The following is a 25,034-nucleotide window of genomic DNA, read 5'->3' on the forward strand; positions in this document are numbered from 1 at the left end:
TTGCATGCAAAATGGTTACTGTACTATTGTTATTTGTGAAATTCATGCAATAAATATGTTTAAACTAAACTGTCCGAAGTATACTACTAGCGTTGGATCACGATCCATGACGGCAAAGCGCGAGATTACAAGCGCAAAATAGCAAAATTTTCTCAAAGTCGCACTTCGCCATTGTGATCTAACATACGATGGCGAATTACGGAATTTAGCGATCTCGTAATTCGGTGACGTGACCTCGAACGAGATCACGATAACTAGGCATGAAATCGCGAGATTTTGGCAGTTTTCCACCGTGTCGCACTTTGCAATCATGATCTAGCTCTTCACCATCGTCATTTCACTGAGCAGGTGATACATGAAGCGCGGAATCATGAAGGCAAAGCTACAGTTACAGTAAAATTCATTTTACTATCGTATATTTACTTACAGATATATCCCTTGAATGATATATCCAATTATAATGATATTTCGAAAGTTTGTTACCACGAAACATCTGTTTTGAACAAATATTTTTTGCTTCAAAAATTTCAGGAGGATACCCCGACCACCACATACCTCTGCGTACTATGAAAAATGCCCCAGCTACGCGCCTGAAAGATAATTAAATTTACAATCATATGTTTATTTAGTCACGTTGTTTTTTTGTGTTTTATATAATATGTTTTGTTGTGTTCATGTTTTCCCGTTTGTATCGTATTCGATGTAAGTGTACGAGTATTTCAGCCTGCTAAAACTAAACTTTTCCCGACCATTCATTTCTCTGATGATGGAATTTCATCCGACGAAACTGATATGTCAGAAACTGCATTATAATGAATATTTTCTTTATTTTAAGGATATTTTTTGGCAGACGACATTATTTTACTCCTTTGAAATACAGTATGAACGAAACACAGTGGATTTCGTTTTAAAAGGCCGCATAATTGCAAACACTTATTTTGACAACGGAACTAATTAGCACTAATTATAACATCTGAGAAATAAAACCCAGTATGCAAAATAATTTTGCTTTTGCCAAGATTATCAAAAATTAACAAGTACATGTAACAAACAGCATGATCTCGGTGCCACAACTATACTCGTCAATCGCCGTCCTGGGGAGTCCTGATAACGCGCGTATAGTCGGATATCGACGCTACATGGGTAGAAAATATGACACGCATTTCTTGTAGTAATGTAATGATAAATCTATACATTTATACAGCAATGTATATTTAAATGGCAAATTAAAGAACTAAATAAACTTGAACTAAAAACCTTATAAGTCGAAGTCTGACCAATTGACTAGACACACATTACGGGCCAAAGAGAGGGAGAGAGAGACTGTTATCGTCTCAATCTTTCCTAAATGTGCACGGAGTTTTCATGCAAAGCAAATATCATGTCCTTATTGCTGCCAAATATATTTACAGGTGCGTAGCAAGTTTGGAATTTTGTTAAAATAGTATCCGATAAATTGTAGCACACATGGTCTTGTCCCTTCTTTTAGTAACTTGTTTTTACTCATACATACATTTACAAACGTTTTACAAATCCGAAAATAAAACAAAGTAAAAGCATGTAAGTAAGTCAGTTATCATTCTCGAAATAGGTCTGTATGGTGTTTTTAGATCAGTGGGGAGATTTGAAAACCTCGTTCGCTACTTTCGTTCGGTTCATAAATCCCTCACAGGTCTAAAAACACAATGCAGACCTATTCCTCGAAGAATATCTTTTAATTATCCGATCTAACAGATACTGACCGATGAGAAACACTACTGATATATATGTTGATTAGTTTTTGTATACTTACTAAACATAGCACCTTCGCCTTTGCCCCGACCTTGACCTTTACCAGTCCCCTTTGCTCTTCCGCTACCCATTCCAGATGCCATTGTAGTAGTAAGTATAGCTGGTTGCTCGACAAAGAAATTATAGAAAATATATTTCACATGAGAAACTGGAAGTATGTCATGAAACATATTTTCATACCTAGACAGTATGCCAAAACATAAATATAGAAAAAAGCTTTTTTTGTTATTGTAAATAACTTCACAAACTCATTTTTCTGTTGGAATACATGTGCTGAATTGTTGGGTGTGATAGGCGTCCATCCAAATTCAGCCGATGTTCCTATTTTTTTTTCTTTCACAGTGTCAAAAATATCAATTTATTTGTATAAAACAAACACAATTTGCCGCCATTTTGTGTTTGCTATTTCTGTTCGCGTGACGTCACAATGGCGTCTCTCTATCCGGTTCGCGCGTTTTGTATTTATACTTGAAATGGATTAGAAATAAAAAAAAAGAGAGAAAAAAAATAAGGTTCAGAATATAAGATTCTTTCACTGGTTGTAGGTGCAGATGGGAATTTCCGGCCTCGAGGGTAACTGTTTAGGCGGTAACGAGGTTCCTACCGAGTAACCGCCTAAACAGTTACCCGAGAGCCGGATATTCCCATTTGCACCTATAACCAGTGACAGAATCTTTTTCTTGCATACCGATATCAATAAATGATAATAAAAATAAAATCAGTCGAACGGCTTTCTTTTTAGAACTATTTCTTATAACAGCGTATTTAAACAAAGCGGGGGAAAGCAACGTCCGTAAACAGGAAAGACGTCATAACGTTTCAAAGACAAATAACAATGTTTAGTTCTGTTTTTGTTTGATCTGTTGCAGAATAACGTTATGGATTTTTGATAAAATAACGTGTTTTGAATCGAGAAACATACTATCAGGAATAAAGAGGAACTGTCAAGGTACTGGATTTTTATTCCGTTTTTCGAAATAAAATACAAATAACTACATAAATCTTCTACATATATGTAGTTCGTAATACGTCATTTAAAGCACGAGAGTCATCTTACACCCCGGGGATTTTTCCAGCACCGGTAAAAATACCGGAAATCCCCGTCTGGTATGCAAGAAAGAAACCTCCAGTATTGTCACTAACGAAACTTAAGAGTTTCAGTTAGAGGAGTACGTCTCCGAAGCGCACCAAGTCCAGGTTGCGCAGCAAGTCCAGTAAAAGGAGCAAGTCTAATTCGGAGGAGTAAGTCTTCCAAGTGCAGCAAGTCCAGGTTGCGCAGCAAGTCCATTAACAGGAGCAAGTCTAATTCGGAAAAGTAAGTCTTCCAAGTGCAGCAAGTCCAGGTTGCGCAGAAAGTCCAGTAAAAGGAGCAAGTCTAATTCGGAGGAGTAAGTCTTCCAAGTGCAGCAAGTCCAGGTTGCGCAGCAAGTCCAGTAACAGGAGCAAGTCTAATTCGGAGAAGTAAGTCTTCCAAGTGCAACAAGTCCAGTTTGCGCAGCAAGTCCAGTAACAGGAGCAAGTCCAATTCGGAGGAGTAAGTCTTCCAAGTGCAGCAAGTCCAGTAACAGGAGCAAGTCTAATTCGGAGGAGTAAGTCTTCCAAGTGCAGCAAGTCCAGGTTGCGCAGCAAGTCTAGTGAGAGGAGCAATTCAAATTAGAGGAGCAATTCTAAGAAACGAAGCACGTCTAAGAAACGAAGTAAGTCTAAGACGTGAAGCAAGTCCAGGAAGTGAAACACGTCTAAGAAGCGAAGCAAGTCCAGGAAGTGAACCACGTCTAAAAAGCGAAGCAAGTCTTTACTATAATAATATTGCAGCTATCATAACAAGCATGATGTATTACGATGAATGGTTGAGACTTGGCGAGAGATTTGGATTGTCCGGTGGAGACTTGATCCTTTTCATCAAAGATAAGGAAGAGGAATGTATAGCAAGGGAAGAGAGAGCTCAACGACGTGATGAAGAAAGAAGACAGATGGAAATGAACTTTGAACTGCAAATGAAGGAGAGATACTTAGAGATTGAGCGTTTGAGGGTCAACAGAGTAGACAGTACTGATACTTGTAAGGCGTACAGACCTAAGATTCCAAAGTTTGATGAAGAGCACGATAACATTGACGCATATCTGGAAAGGTTTGAGAGATATGCTCAAAGTCAAAATTGGGAAGAGGAGAGCTGGGCCATAAGTCTTAGCTCACTTTTAACAGGAATGGGACTGGAGGTGTACACAAGCATGCCACAAGAAGAAGCCTGTAATTACGATTCTCTCAAGAAAGCGATCCTAAGGAGGTATCAGTTGACTGAAGAGGGATTCAGATCTAAATTTCGACAAAGTAAACCACACCAAGGAGAGTCGGTCTTCCAATTTGTGTCAAGAATAAAGAGATACTTCAGTCGTTGGACTGAACTGGCTGGAATAGAAAAGACGTATGAATCCTTATGTGATTTAATGATAAGAGAGCAGTTTATTGAAGGTTGTTCGGCCGAATTAGCAGTGTTTCTGAAAGAGAGAACACCAAAGTCGATGGACGAGATAACACGTCTTGCAGAGCAGTACATCGAAGCACATAAGGGGACACCTTCAATATTGTCGAAGAGTGTTGCACCACAAAGGAAGCACAACTCCACCAGTCATGAGCAGTCCAGTCGAAAGACAGAAGAGAAGAATGGGTTGCGAAAAACCTGCTTTATATGTAATAAAGCAGGTCATTTAGCGCGTGACTGTAGACAAAACAGCAAGAGTAACACTCCAAAGAGTTGCTTTATTTGTAATAAAGCAGGACACTTAGCCAGAGATTGTAAGCAGATGAGAGCAGCTCCAGCAAAGAATGACCAGAAGTTAGCAGCAGTGTGTGTTCAAACGGAAGTAAAAAACAGTCCATTGAAAAACAATACTGAAGACGGAAAATTGAAGTTGGCAAGTGGGGAGTCAGTCCCAATACTTGCAGGAGTTTGTACCATTGACAGCTTAAAAGGGGAGAGGAACTTGGAGGTACAGAGAGGATTCGTAGGAACAGAAGAAGTGAAAGTGTTAAGGGACACTGGATGCGAATCCGCTGCTGTAAGAAGAGACTTAGTCAAAGAAGAGCAATTTCTAGGCAAAGAAATAGTGATGATCACAATAGATGGGGGCGCCAAAGTTGTACCTATGGCGAAGATATGGGTTGACACTCCGTATTACATTGGAGAAATTGAGGCAATGGTACCAAAGTCGTTGATTTGTGACTTAGTCATTGGGAATGTTCCTGGTGTACCTGATAGACCTGATCCTGAATGGAAAAAGAAGATTGCTGATACATCAGTAGCTGCGGTTATGACAAGATCACAGAGTAGAAAAGCAGAGCTACCAACGAAAGCACTGAATGTGCCGAAACCCTCCTGTGAAACAGAAGTTAATGTGGAGACATTAAAGGCATCACAGAAGGAAGATAAAGCATTGCAAAAGCTGTGGGATTTGGCAAAGACAGAAGAGATGCTCGAAACCAAGGGTGGTGCAAAATACAAATTTGCAATAGGAAATGGAGTGCTGTATAGAGTTTATCTTCAGACGAAAGGGGCGTATGACTACGAGACAGATTGTCGTACCAGCAAGCAAACGCAAAAGAGTGATGGAACTTGCTCACGAATCGATTGTTGGAGGACATCTTTCAGCGAAGAAAACAGAGGACAGGATCACGTCAAGTTTTTATTGGCCTGGGATTTCAAGTGAAGTTTGACGATTTTGCCGATCTTGCGACAAATGCCAAAAGACCATTCCGAAAGGTCGAGTTAAGAAGGTTCCTTTAGGAGACATGCCAGTGATTGAAGAACCCTTCCACAGAATAGCCATAGATTTAATAGGACCTATTGCACCAGTGTCAGACAGTGGAAACAGATATATATTAACAGTGGTGGATTATGCCACGCGATACCCAGAAGCGGTAGCGTTACCACGAATTGATACAGAAAGAGTAGCAGAAGCACTGCTTGACATCTTTTCGAGAGTAGGTCTTCCAAGTGAAGTTTTAAGTGACAGAGGCAGCCAAATTACATCTGACCTGATGAAAGAAGTAAGTCGTCTTATATCAGTGAAGCAACTCTTCACCACACCATACAACCCGAAGTGCAATGGATTTTGTGAGCGTATGAATGGAGTCCTAAAGAGCATGTTAAAGAAGATGTGCCAAGAAAGACCCAAAGATTGGGATAGATACCTTTCGGCAGTATTATTTGCCTATAGAGAAGTACCACAATCAAGTACAGGATTCTCACCCTTTGAACTTTTATATGGAAGAACAGTGCGGGGACCAATGCAAGTGTTGAAAGAAATATGGACAGCGAAAGAAAATCCTGAGACGCAGAACACATATCAACATGTATTTGACTTAAAGCAGCGGTTGGAAGAAACGTGCAAGATAGCAAGAGAAAGTCTAAATAGAGCTCAGAAGACATACAAACATTATTACGACAATAAAGCTCGCAAACGAGTATTAAAACTTGGCGACAAAGTACTACTCCTGCTTCCGACAGATAAGAATAAGATGATGCTACAATGGAAAGGACCATACTAAGTTGTCGAGGTTATCAATGGAGTTGACATTAGAATAAATGTTGGTGATAGAACGAGAACATATCACATTAATTTGCTAGAGAAGTATGAAGAACGCAAAGACACGATTGCAGCAAGTGTGGCAATTATAGAAGATGACAACCATATTCAAGATGGAGCGGTAGATGATGAAAGTCTTCTAGAGTTTCCAGGATACACAAGTGGTGAAACATTTTGTGATGTCAAGATCTGTGAAAGACTTACTCAGGAACAGAGAAAGCAAATCTTAAATCTTCTTCAAGAATTTAGTGAGGTGTTCTCCGAACAACCAGGAACAACTCCTCTCATACAGCACCACGTCGAACTGATTGACCAGAAACCTATCCAAGTGAAGCAGTACCCAATACCTAAGCAGTACCTACCATACGCTAAGCGTCAAGATGTGGAAGATGAAATTAAGAAGATGCTGGAAGCTGATGTTATAGAACAATCTGTGTCCGAATACAATGCACCTATTGTAATTGTAAAGAAGAAAGACGGAAGCATAGATTCTGCATTGACTTTCGACGCCTTAATTCTGTGACCAAGTTTGATACCGAACCTATGGCTAGTGTGGATGATATTCTGGCAAGACTGAAAGATGATAAGTTTTTTTACAAAGATCGACTTAAGTAAAGGTTACTGGCAGATTCCAGTTGCTGAAAGTTGGCGAAGAATGACAGCATTTTCTACAGACAGAGGGAGTTACCAGTTTAAGAAAATGCCATTTGGAATGGTCAACTCTGGGGCGACCTTCATTCATATGATGAGGAAGCTGCTAGCAGGATGTAACCACGTTGATAATTGTATCGACGATATGATAGGACATACTCCAACTTGGAATGACCATCTTGTTATGCTACGAGACCGAATTATGTCAAATGAGAAGCAAGTCAAGATAGTGCTTTTAATACCTTGAAGGATCAACTCATCAGATCGCCTATTCTTCGACCACCAGATTTTTCTAAACAATTCATTTTACAGTGTGATGGTTCAAGTACCGGGATCGGAGCGGCGTTACTGCAGCAGTATGAAGAGGGTATATTTCCAGTTGCCTTTGCCAGCAAGAAGCTGCTCGATCGCGAGAAGAACTACTCAGTTGGAGAAAGAGAGTGCCTTGCCATAGTATTCGGAATAAAAAAATTCCAGAAGTATCTTTACGGGAAGGAATTTGTCATACAAACAGACCACAATTCTTTAGTATATATCCAGAAATCCACACCAGATAATGGAAGATTAGTGAGATGGGCATTATTTTGGCAGTCATATAAATTCCGGATTGAGGCAATAAAAGGATCAGACAACATCTTTGCAGATTATTTGAGCAGACAAGATGAAGATGATGAAGACATTCCAAACATTACAATATCAACAGAGGATATGCAGACAGAATAAATCAGATATTTTTTGCCATTATTTTGAAATATGGAATATTTCTTTAGAAGCGGGCTGTTGTCAAAAATATAAATTTATTTGTATGAAACAAACACAATTTGCCGCCATTTTGTGTTTGCTATTTTTGTTCGCGTGACGTCACAATTGCGTCTCTCTATCCGGTTCGAGCGTTTTGTATTTATACTTGAAATGGATTAGAAATAAAAAAAGAGAGAAAAAAAATAAGGTTCAGAAAGAAACCTCCAGTATTGTCACTAACGAAACTTAAGAGTTTCAGTTAGAGGAGTACGTCTCCGAAGCGCACCAAGTCCAGGTTGCGCAGCAAGTCCAGTAAAAGGAGCAAGTCTAATTCGGAGGAGTATGTCTTCCAAGTGCAGCAAGTCCAGGTTGCGCAGCACGTCCAGTAACAGGAGCAAGTCTAATTCGGAGGAGTAAGTCTTCCAAGTGCAGCAAGTCCAGGTTGCGCAGAAAGTCCAGTAAAAGGAGCAAGTCTAATTTGGAGGAGTAAGTCTTCCAAGTGCAGCAAGTCCAGGTTGCGCAGCAAGTCCAGTAACAGGAGCAAGTCTAATTCGGAGAAGTAAGTCTTCCAAGTGCAGCAAGTCCAGGTTGCGCAGCAAGTCCAGTAACAGGAGCAAGTCCAATTCGGAGGAGTAAGTCTTCCAAGTGCAGCAAGTCCAGTAACAGGAGCAAGTCTAATTCGGAGGAGTAAGTCTTCCAAGTGCAGCAAGTCCAGGTTGCGCAGCAAGTCTAGTGAGAGGAGCAATTCAAATTAGAGGAGCAATTCTAAGAAACGAAGCACGTCTAAGAAGCGAAGCAAGTCAAAGACGTGAAGCAAGTCCAGGAAGTGAAACACGTCTAAGAAGCGAAGCAAGTCCAGGAAGTGAAACACGTCTAAGAAGCGAAGCAAGTCTAAGACGTGAAGCAAGTCTATAAAAGCGCAGTACGTCTAACAGGCGCAGCAAGTTTTAGGGGTAAAGCAAGTCAAGTATATCTAGGAACCACGGTTATATCGGGAAACCTTCATCGTGTATACTGCTTGGAAGATACCTCAGATATTGTCACCATTATAGTTAACCCAGAACTTGACACACAAAATGTTTTCAAAGTCACGTATATGTTAGGAAAATTTGTGCTGAAAACAATGAACAAACAAAAACAATGGGTCACCAGGCTTGTTTTTGTGAAAAAATGTTTTGAAAACACCCACTGGTGCTGAAACTGAAAGCGATATTTCAACATTTTCATAAAAACTGCTCAATAAGGTTTATTCTTTTTACAGATTTTGTTATAAACATATTTTATATCATAGACATATTTGTAATACGATATCATTTCAATTACGCGTACAAATAGAAAAAAAAACATCTAGTTTCATATTCACTGTTATGAACAAATACTCATTGTAAAGATTTTTTTGATTTTTTTTAATTTTGAAAACAAAACCGTTTCTAGATTTTTTCCCTGTTTTCGTTGAGAATAATCAATTGTATTGTGAAAATAAAAATGGCAAAAGAGTATGGGTCACCGGGCTAAATTTGATGTTAAGACCGCTTGAATGCAACACCTGGTCGGACGGAAAATGGCGCGAACCTGACCAAATTTATTACATGTATATCTGCTGGAAGTTAAAAAAAAATAAATTCGTAATTCTTTCTATAATTTAATACTAAATAATCTGAAAGGGAATATTGTCTTATCAATACAAAGTTAATTGATGCTCTGTCAATATACAGCCACAAAAATGGCAAGATACATGTCAGGCATGATTCATATCAATATAATATAAACCAGTATCAACAGTTGATTACTGAAAAAAATTATTTAAAAAGTTATCGTATTCAAGAATCCTCATATTTAAGATTGTCTGTTACATGTTTCAACAAATGTTGACTTAATTCAAATCAATTTTCCATAGAAAGTGTCGGCTGCGCAGAAAGATGTGCATAAAAACTACCAGAATCCCCTTTAAAATCAATAAAATCTTATTGGAATGTCATAATAAGATCATACTTCTACAGCGCTTTTATGAAATATCCTGACTTATTTACATAAGCATCTGGTTTCGGTAAGACAAAATCCATTTGTCTTAATTAACAGTTATTAATTTATGTATTAAAAATCCGTTTTATTAAATATAAGTGAAGAAATGTTTAAATATCATTGAATTTTCTATGGTTTATTTCTAAAAATATTATGATTTATTACTTCAAGTTTACTTACAAACGTTTGATTTCAGCTAAAATCCGGACCCTAGCTGCTTCAAAATGAAATGCAGTCTTATCATAACCGTAATAATGTTCGAACTATTGGATAATGGAACAGTTAAACTACAAGAAAACAATTTACCTTTGTATTTTTATCACGCTACTGTGAAACTTATATATACTGCTTGTTCGTGTCCTATACTAGATTTTAGCGAGGGGTGCGCTGTAGGCATATTTTACAATTTTTTGTCGTTGTCCGTTTCGTAGAAATCTTCCGATCCTTCGTTCCCGTTATCTCATTGTTACAACAATAATGAAAATTAGAAACAGTGACACAATTTTTGTAGCGATAATGAAATCTGAAGAATTTCTTTAAAACATGTAGGCTTAAGCTTTTCAAAAATAGGAAAGCATTAAATAAAAAAATGATTTAATTAATGTGAAATTTATGAAAGAGAATGACAGCTCTTGCTTACGGAAAGTATATCTAAATGTTTACAACCATTGCAGTTAAACAACTGAGTTGAAAAATGAAAACTAATTTAGACACAATATCACAACAATTTGCACAACAAAACAATTAGGATATATTCATATGTAATTGATTAACCCTAAAATCTACTTAAGATGTTTTGTAAGCCTATCAATGGTAAATATCAAAACTTACTTAATATTCTACGATGAAAGTAAAACAGTTTTGTTTGTACCAAAATGTCACAACAGAACAGGTTTTGAAATACAAGACAGATAGGATTAGTTTAGATGCAAATATCTGATTTTCTTATGCCTAATACTTTTATTATAGGTTTCCGTAATGTACTACTTTGCTTTTTTTTTATTATACAGAACTTTTATTTCTGGATTAATGAAATGTAGGCTATTATCATTAACAAAAATGTAATGTAATTTGCTTTTTTCTGATTATTGCATGCGAAACAAAATGAACATTGAGATGATTTCTATCCATGTCATTAGAACTGGTTTTCACATAAATGAAGGTAACATATATTTGTAATTGTCGGCTTAAGAGTCACACGGACACATATGATGGTGGAGGAAGTTCCCAGGCGCCCCTTCGGGCTTTGATGCAGGCACTGACAGGAACCTTATGCAAGTAAGCTAGGAACATTCCACACATGAAAATTTCTACCTCCCAATGAATGGTTTTGAACCAACATCGATGTGGGGATAAGCAATTAGAAGTTTGGAACCTTAAATAATCGGCCACCGAGACTACTTGAAAGAAAAGGTAAAGTCAGCAAGAGATGCAATGCCATTTGATCAGTAGGGAGGATAATGATTGTTCATAATCTCTTTTTAAGCTGTGACATATCTGTCACTTGTCAGACTTATTTGCACTGTCGTAATTATACCTATAAGAGAGAAGATATATCAGAAGCAAATACTATACAATTATATATGAGCAAAATGTGTGTTGACAGATCATGAAATGTTCAAATAACGTAGACATCTTTGATTACTGCACAAAAGTTGCCAAGAGACCTCTAATTCGTTAAAAATATAATACCTTAAATATGCTACTTGTCACATAATAAGGCATATAAAATGAAACTTTGAACAGGTGTGTGAATATTGCATCGATGCCATATCATGAACATACTTGCCAACGCCAGGCTAGTCCGAATAAGACCAGCACCCTGACAAAACCAATAAAACAACTAAAATTGAAAATTGTTCCTACTCAGGCGCAAACATACCATTGAATTATATCTAAACTTTCTAAGACGCATAAAACTTTCTTTTTGTTTTATTTCAGTTTCTGGCATCTGAACGGTCGTTATTTATAAAATGCTGTCTATTTGTCTAGAAACTAAATTTAAAACTACATTTATTCTATGTGATTATCGTAGGAAAATAGCAAGATTTATTGTCAAGCATACTAGTATTATCCATAATTCTTAGTTACACAAAGCAACATGTTGCGTAACTGTTGCGAATATTTCGTGTGATTATTTACATGCTATTTTCAATTATAAACTGTAAATAACATTGTATTAACTCGCTTGCTCTGTACATTATATAATTCTGTAAGGAAAGCTTCATCCATTTTGATTTAATAATGCATCGTACTTGTTTGTCTGTTGTATCAATTTTTTGTTGAGTAAATGGGTGACATTTAACTTGTATTGATGTCCGTAATCTTCAATAACACAAAAAAAGATTAATTTATTCTATTGGAAAAATCAGCTAAATTGATTATAAGATCTTTCTTGTAATTGTGATCGCTCAGGAACTCTTCTGTCGTATTACTGTTATACTGTTTCGGCTGTGATTAAACGTACATCGCGTGTCACTTCTGTATTTGTTTTCTTTTATTTACCTATATAAATTCTGTAATATTTTTGGCTTGTATTTCACAATTAAATATGTGCATACTTGTTTGGCTGTCAAACCAATTTTGTTGAATAAAATAAACTTCCTGTTTTGGATGCCATTTAACTAGTATCGATGTCTGTAATCTTCGATATCGAAGAAATGATTAATTAATTCTATGTAATCTACTTTTGAGAAAAATCAGCTAAATTTATCATGAGACTTTTCCTGTAATTTTGATGACTCAGTTACGCATTCCTTGTATTACTGTTTAAACTATGATCGCAGTTATTGATTCGTCTGTCATTAAACCTACATCGCGTGTCATTTCTGTGTTTGTTTAAATCTATTTTATCAAATTACATTCTATATTGCAAAAATGAAGTTACATATTAGTATAGACCCCTTGGGTCGGATGCTCTTTACATTGATGTTTATAATGACAATATGAATACACATGTCACTGTAAATAAATATTTTACTTTATCGTATTCACTGTCAGGGTTTAAATATAAACACCTTTTTAGTTATATATTGTCAAAGCATTAAGTACTGAGCGTTTGCGGGCACGACTAAGTAAGTTGCAAGACGGAATTCCCCTTCCATCGTCCGTTTTAGGATAAAAGAGAAAACGTATCGCCGATTCTCACATTTGAGTAGTTATCGCGACATCAAATAGGAAAGCATAACGACAGTCTGCGGAGGGGTCACTCACTAAACGTGCAATTTGCTTATTGATTATCGCGTTGTAGCCTGTTTTAACAACTTGCATAACAGACTTTACAAATATTTCATATTTGCCTATGGAATGTTTCAAATAAGATATGATTTGATGCAAATAAGCATTATAGTTCAAATTCCGTAGTTTATAGGCTACACTTCATGTTATACGGGATATGTAAGACCAAGTTTTAGAAGTGTTTTAAGACTTGTGTGACATTTCTTTAAAAGGTTGGACGATATATTGTACAATTTAGTGGAAACATTAAGTAGTTTGGGATATTGGTATTCCTATTTTATTAATAATAACATTTCGGTAATAATAAGACTTCTATGTTTAAAATCCTATACCTTTGAGCAAGCTCTTGCAAAACGAATATGATGTGATGTATAGATACCGTATGATGTTGTTCGAATGACGGGTGAACTGGCAATTTCAAAAGTGAAGTCGCCAATAGCATAAGCATGTACTTTTGTTTTTAAATTACTATTCACAATTGTTGAATGCAAGACCAGAAACGATGCCTTTAATTTTGTTGTATTAGCTCCAAGTGTAATTCTTATGTCATTGAATAAATATGTTTCACCATTATGAAAGTTATTGGTTGTACATAATCATATAAAATAACAAGTTACAAAAGGTTTCTAAACTGCTAAACTGAGTCTCAGTGGACAAACTTACCATGAAACTCCGTTCATAAAAGAATAAGAATAAATAACAAACGAGTGAGACTAAATTTGGTTCTATTAGGAAGGATTTTTCTTGACTTGACATTCCTGTCCTTTAATAAATTTGGTTTAAGACATGTATTTTTACTTTGATGACTTTCGAGAATTTGGTTAAGCTCTTAAATAAACTAAATGGTATCATATCATTCCTCGATTGTGTTGAAAGTTTAAAATATGTCATTAAACATGTACGAATGTCTTACAAAATGTACTATTGGTAATTTGAAATATATTATCAAGATATCAGGAGGGGCGTTCGAGATCTTCTCAAGTGTATTTTGTGATGTGTAACAAATTATTTTTTCTTCCAGATCCAGCGATAAAGGCAACCGCCATGTGGTTAATTCATAATATGCTCTTAGCCATATATGCTTCGTGTTTTTGACCGAACAGGAGAACTTTGTATATAAGACTAAACAAAGTGAACATTTATATTCCGTACAATATATCTCCGAGAAGAGATTGGAATATTTCACGAGAAAATTGTAACATGTTTTGTTGTTTTAGCTGGTTGCGTTTCTACAGAACTGATGACATTGTCTCCATTTCGTCTATTGTTTCTTATGAAAGATGTGTCGTCTTCTGTAAATACATGACTTAGCAACCCGCTAGCTAGTTCAAAAGAGAGAGCACACATCACCTGATGCCAGAACCTAGAGTTCGATCTCGGGTGGGACGTGCGTTCTCCGTGACGGTGACAATTTGATAAAATACATTGTAACTTAAATCATTCCTCCTCTGATTCTTGTGGGGAAGTTGGCAGTTACTTGCGGAGAACAGGTGTGTACAGGTACAGAATCCAGGAACACTAGCTAGGTTAATTGCCCGCCGTTATGTAGCTGAAAAACTGCTGAAAACGGCGCTAACCCAAACACGACTAAGTTTAGTATTTATTACGTTGAGGTGAATACTGACATTCTCAGTAAATGTATCTGATTGCGTACCCAACAAAAACAACTGATTATTTATTAATTTTACTGAGTGGGGAAGTTGGCAGTTACTTGCGGAGAACAGGTGTGTACAGGTACAGAATCCAGGAACACTAGCTAGTTTAATTGCCCGCCGTTATGTAGCTGAAAAACTGCTGAAAACGGCGCTAACCCAAACACGACTAAGTTTAGTATTTATTACGTTGAGGTGAATACTGACATTCTCAGTAAATGTATCTGATTGCGTACCCAACAAAAAAAAAACAAAAACAACTAATTATTTATTAATTTAACGCTAATTCTGTATTAGTCAGTATACTATTACAGTACACAATAAGCATTGTATTGTATACTATTTGACTGCAATTAGTATACGATCTTGTAAACTATGATGTGTACCATTAGAGTACCATTATACTTTGTAAAATTATTGTGTATATACAATCATAGTTCAATTATACTTCTGTTCTATTGCTTCTCCTTTTTTGCTTTTAATGTTTCTTTTAAATCATTGTTGTCTCTAATAAACTAGTTTCGAGTTCACTACTTTCGTTTAATCTCAGTGTTGACTATGGTATGTATAGTACATAATTATAATATCAAGGTAGTATCAGGTGACTGGATTACAGCGGACAACATCACACTGTAATCTAGACACCATCTTACAAAAGTGTTTTACATCATGCGTTCTTTGATAGATATACTTGTAGCGGTTATTCTGGACAATCTTTATAAACAGTTTTACCAAAGGCAACCTTTGTACGTGGTTGTATGCGGTGTTGTAGAAATACTGCGTTGAAGGAACGTGGCTTTCTCCTTTGAATATTCATTCTTGCTCCACCTTCCTCCAGCATCTACAGTTTATCTACCCCTTACCACCCCACCCGAGTTTTCTATATTTTGCATATATTTATTATGTACTTGTTGGATTTTTGAAGCAACCTGTCTACTATATTTTTTCCATTACAGCTTCCTTTTGTCGTGGGGCTACTTTGCGATGGCTCTATAGCTGTGTTGGGGTAGCTCTTTCTGAGAAATCCACCCTTACCTTTCATCTCTCAATAGCCTTCTTTTCAGATTATTTCACATTTCTAAAAACACATGCTAAAAGCCTCCACTGTTTTGAAAACCACTACATGATTTATTTCCCACTTATTTATATTCAAGAATTGGAAATCAATCTTTAATTTTGTTAATTAATTCTGCATAATCACATGGTTAGAAAAGCACAACGCTCAATGTTGAACAGGGACTTATACAGTCATAGCTGTTACGGGATGTGATTAAGTAATCAGGAACAATGGATTTAGTAGTACATTCTGCTTTGTTAAGCAAGTATTCAAACATTCAATATAATTTTTACTTAAAATAGGATATGACAAGGAATGAATACATTTTATGTTCATATCAAATAAATACTGAAACACAATTATTAACAATGCCATTTTAACCCTAAACCAAATGATGAAATATAATCATGTTTTCGTTTGTAAAACCAAACTGTTTTGTAATATTATAGATTTATTTTGCATTTAAAAATGTAGGTTTTTTCCTTGTCAATAATTATGTTAGTCGATGTCTTTATTAAGTATATTGGTGTAATTAAGACTGTATATTTATCTATAATTCATATTTGTCCGTGCTAAAATAACGTATCGTAGCAATAAAGTTATACTTGATAATGTCACTGCAAAACTACAAGAATACAAAATACCTTTAATATTTCGTTAAGCTACTGAAAAACATAGATGTAATTTTACTGCTTGTTTGTGCCCTACAGTCATTGTTTTTTTGCGAGGTAAGCACTCTAGACATATTTCTTCCTAATCTTTTTGACATGAAAAAAAGTCATTGTTCCTTTCATAGAAATCATCAATCTATACTTTCTCGTTATTTCATTGTTAACACTGATTTGACAGATATTTGCTTTTTGATAGGTGCCACTATTCATAGTCAGGATTTTATGCTTTTTACAGTCACAATGTAAAGTTAAATGGTTGGAGTGGAGGAGGTATTTAATGATATACTGGATAAAAAACTTAAACCGTGGTTAAAATTTAATCAATGTATATCTGTTTACTTAACGATAGTTAATTATACGCAATTTAAACACTGGCTATCAATTTGATATACGAGGTTGTTCAAATAATGTGACGCGGAATGTATGGATAATTTCTTTTTAAACTTTAATAAGATCGTTTCTGTAACACTGTTTGATTTTATTTCGACGAAATGAAAGATAGACTAACAGGAGGCAGATGAATCTGTCTGTTTCCTAGCGTATGTTTTCATATAAACGAGTTTGTCAGTATTATTGTCCAGAGAAAACATAAGTACAAGTAAATAATCTGAAATTAATAGATTGAGCTACAGTTTATGTGACCTACTTTTACTGCCATTGATGCCTATTGATAGTCTTCTTACTATAGTTTTCAAGGTTATGCCCAATTCACATTTATATCCAATGCGCCGTGCGATAAAATTAGTCCTACGAATTTCCTTGCGGATTTTGGGGCATCGTAGATGGTTACGTGCTGACGGCGTATATTTCACACTATATACGAGCATCGTGCCATTTTTGTACAGGGTCTCATTGGAAGACATGACACTGCGCGGGGATTATACGAAAATCGTGAAATTTTAGGGCAGCCACCGTGCAGTCCCGCAAGCTTCCCACAGAAATCGTCCGAAGCTCGTGCTGCTTCTGAGCAGAGGCTACGCGGGAAGGCCACGGGTTTCGGTGCCGCCGCCAATTATTAGTCAGCGTATGTAAAAAGAAGGAACATTAATAATAATGAAATCAAGCTGGAGATGGCCAATATATATAATCATCTGAAAAATGTTTTGCCTATATTAAGGCCGTCGCACGGCAATGGTGTAGCCTCTGTAGGGTTGCCGTGCGATGATTGTTCAATATCTGTGCGATTTCACGGGTACTGGACAGACAGTAAGCTACAACCTTTGTGGCAGCTGTGCGAGGGCCGTGCGAAGGTCTTCAATTTCCGTATGACTTCTTTTGGGCACAATGTCAACAGAAAATCATACGTTGGGTAGACAATCAGCGCGCGGCCTCCTAACGATGCCCGTGCAGTTATTGTATAATCCCAACTGCGACAGGTCTATGGGCTGCGGGCTTTCGATTTTTTTTTTCAAATTTATATAACTTTTCGCTAAACAAAATCGTAGAGGCTTCGGAGCCCGTGAATCCTTATACACATTGCACGGCCGCCATAAGCATCAACATGGAGGCCGCCCAGAAAGGGGGATACGGGCAGCAGTCTACGGGCTCCACAGATGCATCGCATGCGTGAACTATTGAGATAATATTTTGAAAATTTGAGTATAACAAGGGAGATCAAAAAATATTATCAAATAAATGTTATATAAAGCCAGCGTTATAATTATTATGCTACGAAAATTCTCTCATAGTTTTTTTTCTATATGACATGTATCTTTAAATTCCCTTCAGTAGATGCAGCCTAGATAATCTAGGATATAAACCAGAGGTTAATAAAACTATGACAGACAAAAAATATTACTCCCGTGTTCATCTCTTATTTTTGGATTTAACGTCATCTCGACCTAACTTCAAGAAATTTTGAGACTTCTAGATTTTAATGGCTACGGAAGACCTCAGGTACCTTCACAAAGCTACCGTAATCAACCTAAATGACTTTCTCACATGAACAAATTCTACACCACAAGCAAGTATTGAACCTACAGATAAAAGGGACAAGTGCATCAAAGTCATTGAAGTTAACGATTCATTTACGGAGATCAAGATCTTCACTTCCACTCATTGCCATTTGTCATCATAACTAGATTACTTACTCACTTCTATCATTATTTCCTAACAAATTTAAATCTAAACTAAGAACCAAAGCGATTTATTTTGAAAGAATCAATTCCAGATATATTTACGGTATATAATGAAATGATTTTTGTTTGTTTGTTTTGGGTTTAACGCCGTTTTTCAACAGTATTTCAGTTATGTAACGGCGGGCAGTTAACCTAACCAGTGTTCCTGGATTCTGTACCAGTACAAACATGTTCTCCGCAAGTAACTGCCAACTTCCCAACATGCATCAGAGGTGGAGGACTAATGATTTCAGACACAATGTCGTTTATCAAATAGTCACGGAGAACACACGCCCCCGCGATCCGTAGACCGACGCTCTACCTACTGAGCTAAGCGGGCGGGTTATAATGAAATGAGGTCTCATTAAACGTCCTTTGGAAGAACTGATAGTTAAACTGCGCTATAGCTTCAGTAGACATTATGTTACTCGGGTTCGCAATACCTGCTAACCTACTTAAATGAAAGTTATATTTATATAATATTCTTTATTATATCTACCTTCATAATATCTGTAAAAGTAGTACAACTTAGATACCTCAGTGCTGTTATATAATTTATGTCGAAAGGGTTGCGCGCCTCGTCATATCCGACCTGACGAAATTCACTCGAGCCGAATACAACATCCGTGATTAAGCTACATGAACTCTTACAATAGCCCTTTCTTATCGTAATCATACCATAAAATTACGGCATCGAAGAAAGAATGCAATGACGTTTGCTCCAAGCAAGTATAAACATACAGGAAAGACCTGATGACCTTCTGCTTTATATCGGAAGAAATATTGATCGTTATCACACAACCAGAACATTTTCTGTTATGGTCAATGTTAGCTAAACATTTGAAAATCCATGAGTGATTAAAAATGGGATAGACTGAGGGACAGTTTACATAAAAGCTATTCAACGCAGTTAATTTCTCAAGATTTCGTTGGAATTCAATATTCATGATTCATAAAATGACATCTCCTCACATTTTTAGTTACAAACCAACGACAAATGAATTAAACGGCCCATTTGAAAACCTATTTTTTGTTCCAGTTTATGGTACGGAAATTAGAAACAGTGACGCAATTTTTGTGTTCAAAATAAAATCTGTAGAATTTCTTTAAAAACATAACTATAGAAGTAGACCTTTAAATTTTCAAAGAGAGAAAATCATGAAAATAAAGTTTGATATCTATGTCCTTCGAATAACAAAAACTTGAATTTACAAAATGTGATCTTTATGAAAATATTGTTTATTTCAAAAAACCGAAGTTTTAATATTTATTTCAAAGCTGTGAACAAAATCTTACTTACAGAAAATACTTACAAACAGAGATATGTAAAAGTTTACTATCATTGCAGTTATATATTCAAGTTCAATCCAGACGTCCGGGGTTCAAATGCCGGTCCAGGCACTGGAAATTTCTGAGATGCTCTTGAGTGTATCTCACCTTAGAGGTCTGTACTGGTTCCACTGCTATACCACTGGCCCTTTTAAGAACCAGACTGTCTATTCTCAACGAGCTGGGCAAACCTGTATCTAAAAGCATTTCTCTTTATCTGTTATGGGGTCTTTATCTCACTGTGTCCCTTTGGTCAGATCGCTCTGTGTCTGTACTAGTAAAGGATAATTTCGCGCGTTTTCTATATTTAAAGCGCTTTTGAACGTGTTTATCATGAAAAGGGCGCTATATAAATCTAGTATAATAATATGAATAATAATTATTGAAAAATGAAAACTATTTTAGACAAAAAATCGTAACAATTTGCACAACATATATTCATATGTAATTGATTTACCCATACGAGTTAGGCCCATGTTTCGGAGAAAAAAGTTCTAACATCACAAAATAATGAAAAGGAAATTAAACAGACTATAAAACATTTATATTATTCTACAAAACTATTGTCAATTTACTCATTAATGTATTGAACTCCGGAAAGGGACTGCATGAAGGGGCCACGCTTCTGGACAGTTCAATACTTTTAAAAATTCACCATATTAAAAAAGCCACATGTCTTCGTTTAATGCATGTCCCATTCTTAAGCTTTACGTAACTAGGTAAAACCTCGTTTTTGACAATTGTTTACTTTTCTTACAAATGACATTCTTTTTTAAAGGCGGAAAACTCTTTTAAAATATTTCAAAAATCCACGGGAAGTATTGGACAGATGCAAATATGTTCGTTTACTTAATATTTTCACGGGGGAGGAAGTGTTACACGAAGGAAGGAGTTCTTCTGATAACCTTTCATGTTTTCTTCTGATAACTGTTACGGAGTTCCTGGAAAATGTTACAGAGTTCTTCTGATATCTGTATGACAAAACAAGGAATAGGTCGACGAAATGGAAATTATCAAACTTTAAAAAGAAAGAATGGGGTGTAAAACTAAAGTCTGATGATCAAGGTTGCCTAGTTTTGTGCTATGCGTGCTGTGTCTTAATTAATATTGACTAATCAATATTAACTTGGATGTAATCGCCTTAGGCGAGTAGCTACAGATGGACAATTTTCAGACGCCGCCAAACTCGTTCATTCCTGTCGCATGTATACCGTACGGGCACCGTACGAGCGCCGTACGAGCCAAAGGATATCGTACGAGGTACGACCGGTCTCCTTGCGAGCTTCGCACGACTTGTCTGCGATGTCCGTACGGATAGCTTACAATTACATTCTCTAAAGATCGAACGGGGTCCGTACATACTATAACCACACACTACCATTGTGCAGTGATCGTAACGGATTCTAAAACAGGTGTACTCGTACGATTTTTTAAAACCGTAAGAACATCGCACAGTCTTGTTACCAAGGTATAAGATAGCTATTAACAATTACGTACAAATCGTTTTTATCTGGATGGCATAACCGGTATATTATAAAACAAATATAATACACAAAAGCTACTAAATATCCATGAACGACTTTCTAACTTGTTAAAACAGTTTGGGTGCTCTCTGAATTATATATTTTTTTTCTTTTAAAGTAGCGTGCTTATTCAAGACATCCTCTATTTTCGATTCAAACTTTCACAAACTTGTCTATATTCTGTGAATCACACCACGTGAGGAAGAAGTGTTACACGAAGGACGGAGTTCTTCTGGTAACCCATCATGTTTTCTTCTGATAACTGTTTCGGAGTTCCTGGAAAACGTTAGAGTTCTTCTGATACACCCTTTTTAAATAATAAAATTAGGTAAAAAGTATCTTTACATAGCTCAAGAAACACCCTGGCAGTAACAAAACTAATCATAAGAACTCTGTGACATCTTCAGAGTTATCACCTGAACTCCGTAACATTTGAAAAACCGGGTATAAAATTGTTAGATAGTGGTTTATGTTTGCAGCTTTGCACTAAATTTAGGCTATTGCGTAAGGTGAGGATGAAGAACATGAATAAGTAGATTAATACATACACGCGTGGTAAACTACAGAGCTACCTCTTTAAGAGGTATACGGTAAACTGCTCTGTCGCAACTTCCGAGGTAGTGCACGTCGCGATAAAAGAACATCAACAAAGATGAGCGTCATCATATATTTTGCATTTTTACAAGCTGTGTATCGAATATAAAAAATCGGGGAATGGTAGGCGGTGTAGATATGATTTAACTTTACCGAGAACTTTAAGTTTGCTAATTCATTCTTAATTTGTGGTCGTGGTGATGTTTACCAACAAGCTGATTTTACAATAAATTTGGCCATTTCGTCATGAAAGAACTTTCATTGTCAAATATTTACATTTTAACTAATATTAAGAAGCAAATCGAGTAGGTGAGATAGTTGTAAAATATATAATGCATTTGGAAATAAAATGTATACCGAAAATGGTTCGGGAGTAAAAATATTCACTTTTTATCGGGAGAGATAGCTCTCTCGCGAAGGAGATAGTCATGTCGCTCAGGAGATAGCTCTGTGTTGCATTAAAAGTTTGGAGCAATGTTAAATGTATGGGGATAGTAGTTATGTCCACTTACGAGATACAATTCAATTATCTCATTTTTATATCTATGATCATTTGTATAATACATATTGCTTATATTTTCTTATATTTATTTTGCTTGTTTTGTTTTTAGTGCCATTTAAGAAGTACTTCTAGATTCAACACCAGTACTAACTTGTGCTCAGCAACTAACTATCAAGTTCTCATACAGATAAATTGTAAAATAGTCAGAGGGTTCAAACTCAAATCCCATGATAAATAGATCTGCACTTTCATTATTGATCTAAGCGAGCGGGCTATATTTTCTTAGAATCGGCATCTGCTTTTTTCCTATAAAAAAGATAAATTCAGTTAGAAAATAATTTCGTGCGTGAAATTATCTTGTGAAAAGCAAGGGTTGCCTGTAACTTTAGTGGAAGTGGCTCTGATACTTGTTTACATCACCTATTATACTATCTTGTAAAATCATGTCTGAATATAATGATACCATAATTGCTTTTCGTTAAGGACATGACCATTTTGTTTGTACGTGCCGGTAAAAAATATACTGTGTACAAATATCAGAGTCACTGTGACCTCACCAATGTACGAACACGTTCAAATGCACTTATGAATCTAAAATCTGAAATTTTTAAACTGTTATGCTGATTTAACAGCTAAATCAAATTTACAGGACAGCTTTTCGTGGAGGCTACTCATAATGCATTTAGTGTTTTAACAATGTACGCATTTAATAAGCAACCTCAGTTAAACATACAATTACTGACATAATTATTGCTGTGATCGAATTCTAATTTTAAGAATTTTCTTTATAGTTGAAATTCTAATATTCTCGCTATTTTCATTTCTATCAATTTATCTGAACCAGTCAGATGCATTTGTCGAAAGGGTCGTGACTTCAGATTTTGAGTAAAATTATCTTTCTTTAGAATCTGATTTTTTTCATATTATGACGTAAGAGCATTAGCATCTTTAAATTGCGAAAATATGAAAAAAATCATTATTCATGTTAAATTCTCTATCATGAAATTGCGCGCAGTCGGGGGGGTCTATACACACACCAACTACGTGTATGGTTAAATTTTTGAAAACGAGTTTCCAAATATCATATTCAAAGCTACGAACAGTGCCGTGAGTTACCCTTCGCATACTGATCGTGTTTTTACAGGTAATCGGAACACCATCGCCTTTTTTATTTTTTCCATTAGTTACGTTTAATTTATATCCATTCTGGTTCAAGTCAGAAGTTTCAAACTGATGCTATTTCTCGTCCGAGTACCAAATTTCAGTCAAAAGAGCAAAATCTATTCTCTCATCCCTGAGGTATTGGCCCACACAATCATCTTTGTTCACAACAGATATACAGTTCAGAGTAAGGCAAGAAACATGTTAACGTACATTTTTATACTGATTGCATTTCTTATGGAATATCAAAAGTTTAAAGTTGACACCATTTTGCTTAGGAATTACTTTACTTGTACCATCTCGTTTACTTCTATGTATTTTCTTTTTATAGCATAAATTAGGTTAAGTTTAATATCCTATGAAGTAGCCGTTGTCATCTGTCCGATACTTTCTCTTCCATAGATGGTCGTCGTCTGAACGAGTGCTTACAGAAATACCCGATTTCCACTTGGAATATTCTGGTCGGGTTTCCATGGTTACGCACATAACAAGTCCGACAGAGAGAAACTACTGGATAAGATTATCCAAACGTCGTACACTTGCCCGTGCACACGGTAATAAAAAGACAAAATTATGCTTGTTCGTGGCGGGAAAACACCTGAAATCGTCCGCAAACGTTTGGTCAAGCAAACAACTACTACTTCAGTATAATTTAAATCCATAAGATAACTTTATATTATCATTTCGGTTGAACATTATATCTACATTTATTATGAACAGGTAAAGAAATAAAATCCATTTATTAAATATTAATTTTGTTGGTATTCTTTCAGAAAGTAAAAAATAGAGTCTACAATTTAGTCCGCTATACGATCTCGGGGTACTGCCTGGACGGGATTCGAACTTTTTACCACTAGAGTTTAGGTAAACCCTAAATCCTGTCCACCACATTTGTGCCGTGACAAATCATTCTAAAACGTTGTATATTTTCCTTATTTATTATTTTCCTTGTTGTTTTTTTTTCATATTGTATATATATGTATGGGTATAACTATACACGTGTGTTATAGTAATATTCATGTATACTACATGAAATCGTAGGCTGTATTGACACTCATGTATACGACGTGAGATTATCAATAATTTGTTGTTTTTTTTACCGTTACTGTATACTCAATGGATAAAATCTTTACGTATTCGCCTGAAAATAAATAAGACCGGATTACACGAAATTCGTGTCCAGTTATGGAGAATTTGATAGATATTGACCGTGAAATTAACATGTACTCTCAAGTACAGCAACATCTAGCTGAAACACACGAATATAGTTCAACCAACTCATTCATTAATATGCCTACCTAAGCTGTTCATGATTTCACGTCACAACAACCTTTTACTCCACATAGAACATACGAAAATCAACCCATACGTACACACAACAGACACATATGCCACATAAT

General features: G+C 36.0%; 1 protein-coding gene across 3 annotated transcripts in view; it reads right to left on the reverse strand.

The window, feature by feature from the left end:
• LOC123554098 (uncharacterized) overlaps positions 1 to 10,111 on the reverse strand; it is a 32,221-nt gene extending 22,110 nt beyond the window's left edge. The window contains exons 1-2 of one of the 3 annotated variants that reach the window (XM_053548473.1): positions 9,972 to 10,111; positions 1,793 to 1,898 (exon numbers count right to left, since the gene is read on the reverse strand). In XM_053548473.1, the coding sequence (XP_053404448.1) occupies positions 1,793 to 1,874 (82 nt within the window). In that variant the 5' untranslated portion in view covers positions 1,875 to 1,898; positions 9,972 to 10,111. The remainder of the gene's footprint in view (positions 1 to 1,792; positions 1,899 to 9,971) is intronic. The other 2 variants (XM_045344010.2, XM_045344011.2) reach the window with 2 other exon arrangements.
• Between the last annotated feature and the right edge of the window lie 14,923 nt (positions 10,112 to 25,034).

The sequence above is a fragment of the Mercenaria mercenaria genome, chromosome 7 (genome assembly GCF_021730395.1).
Source record: "Mercenaria mercenaria strain notata chromosome 7, MADL_Memer_1, whole genome shotgun sequence".
In the NCBI taxonomy this organism is placed as follows: Eukaryota; Metazoa; Mollusca; class Bivalvia; order Venerida; family Veneridae; genus Mercenaria; species Mercenaria mercenaria.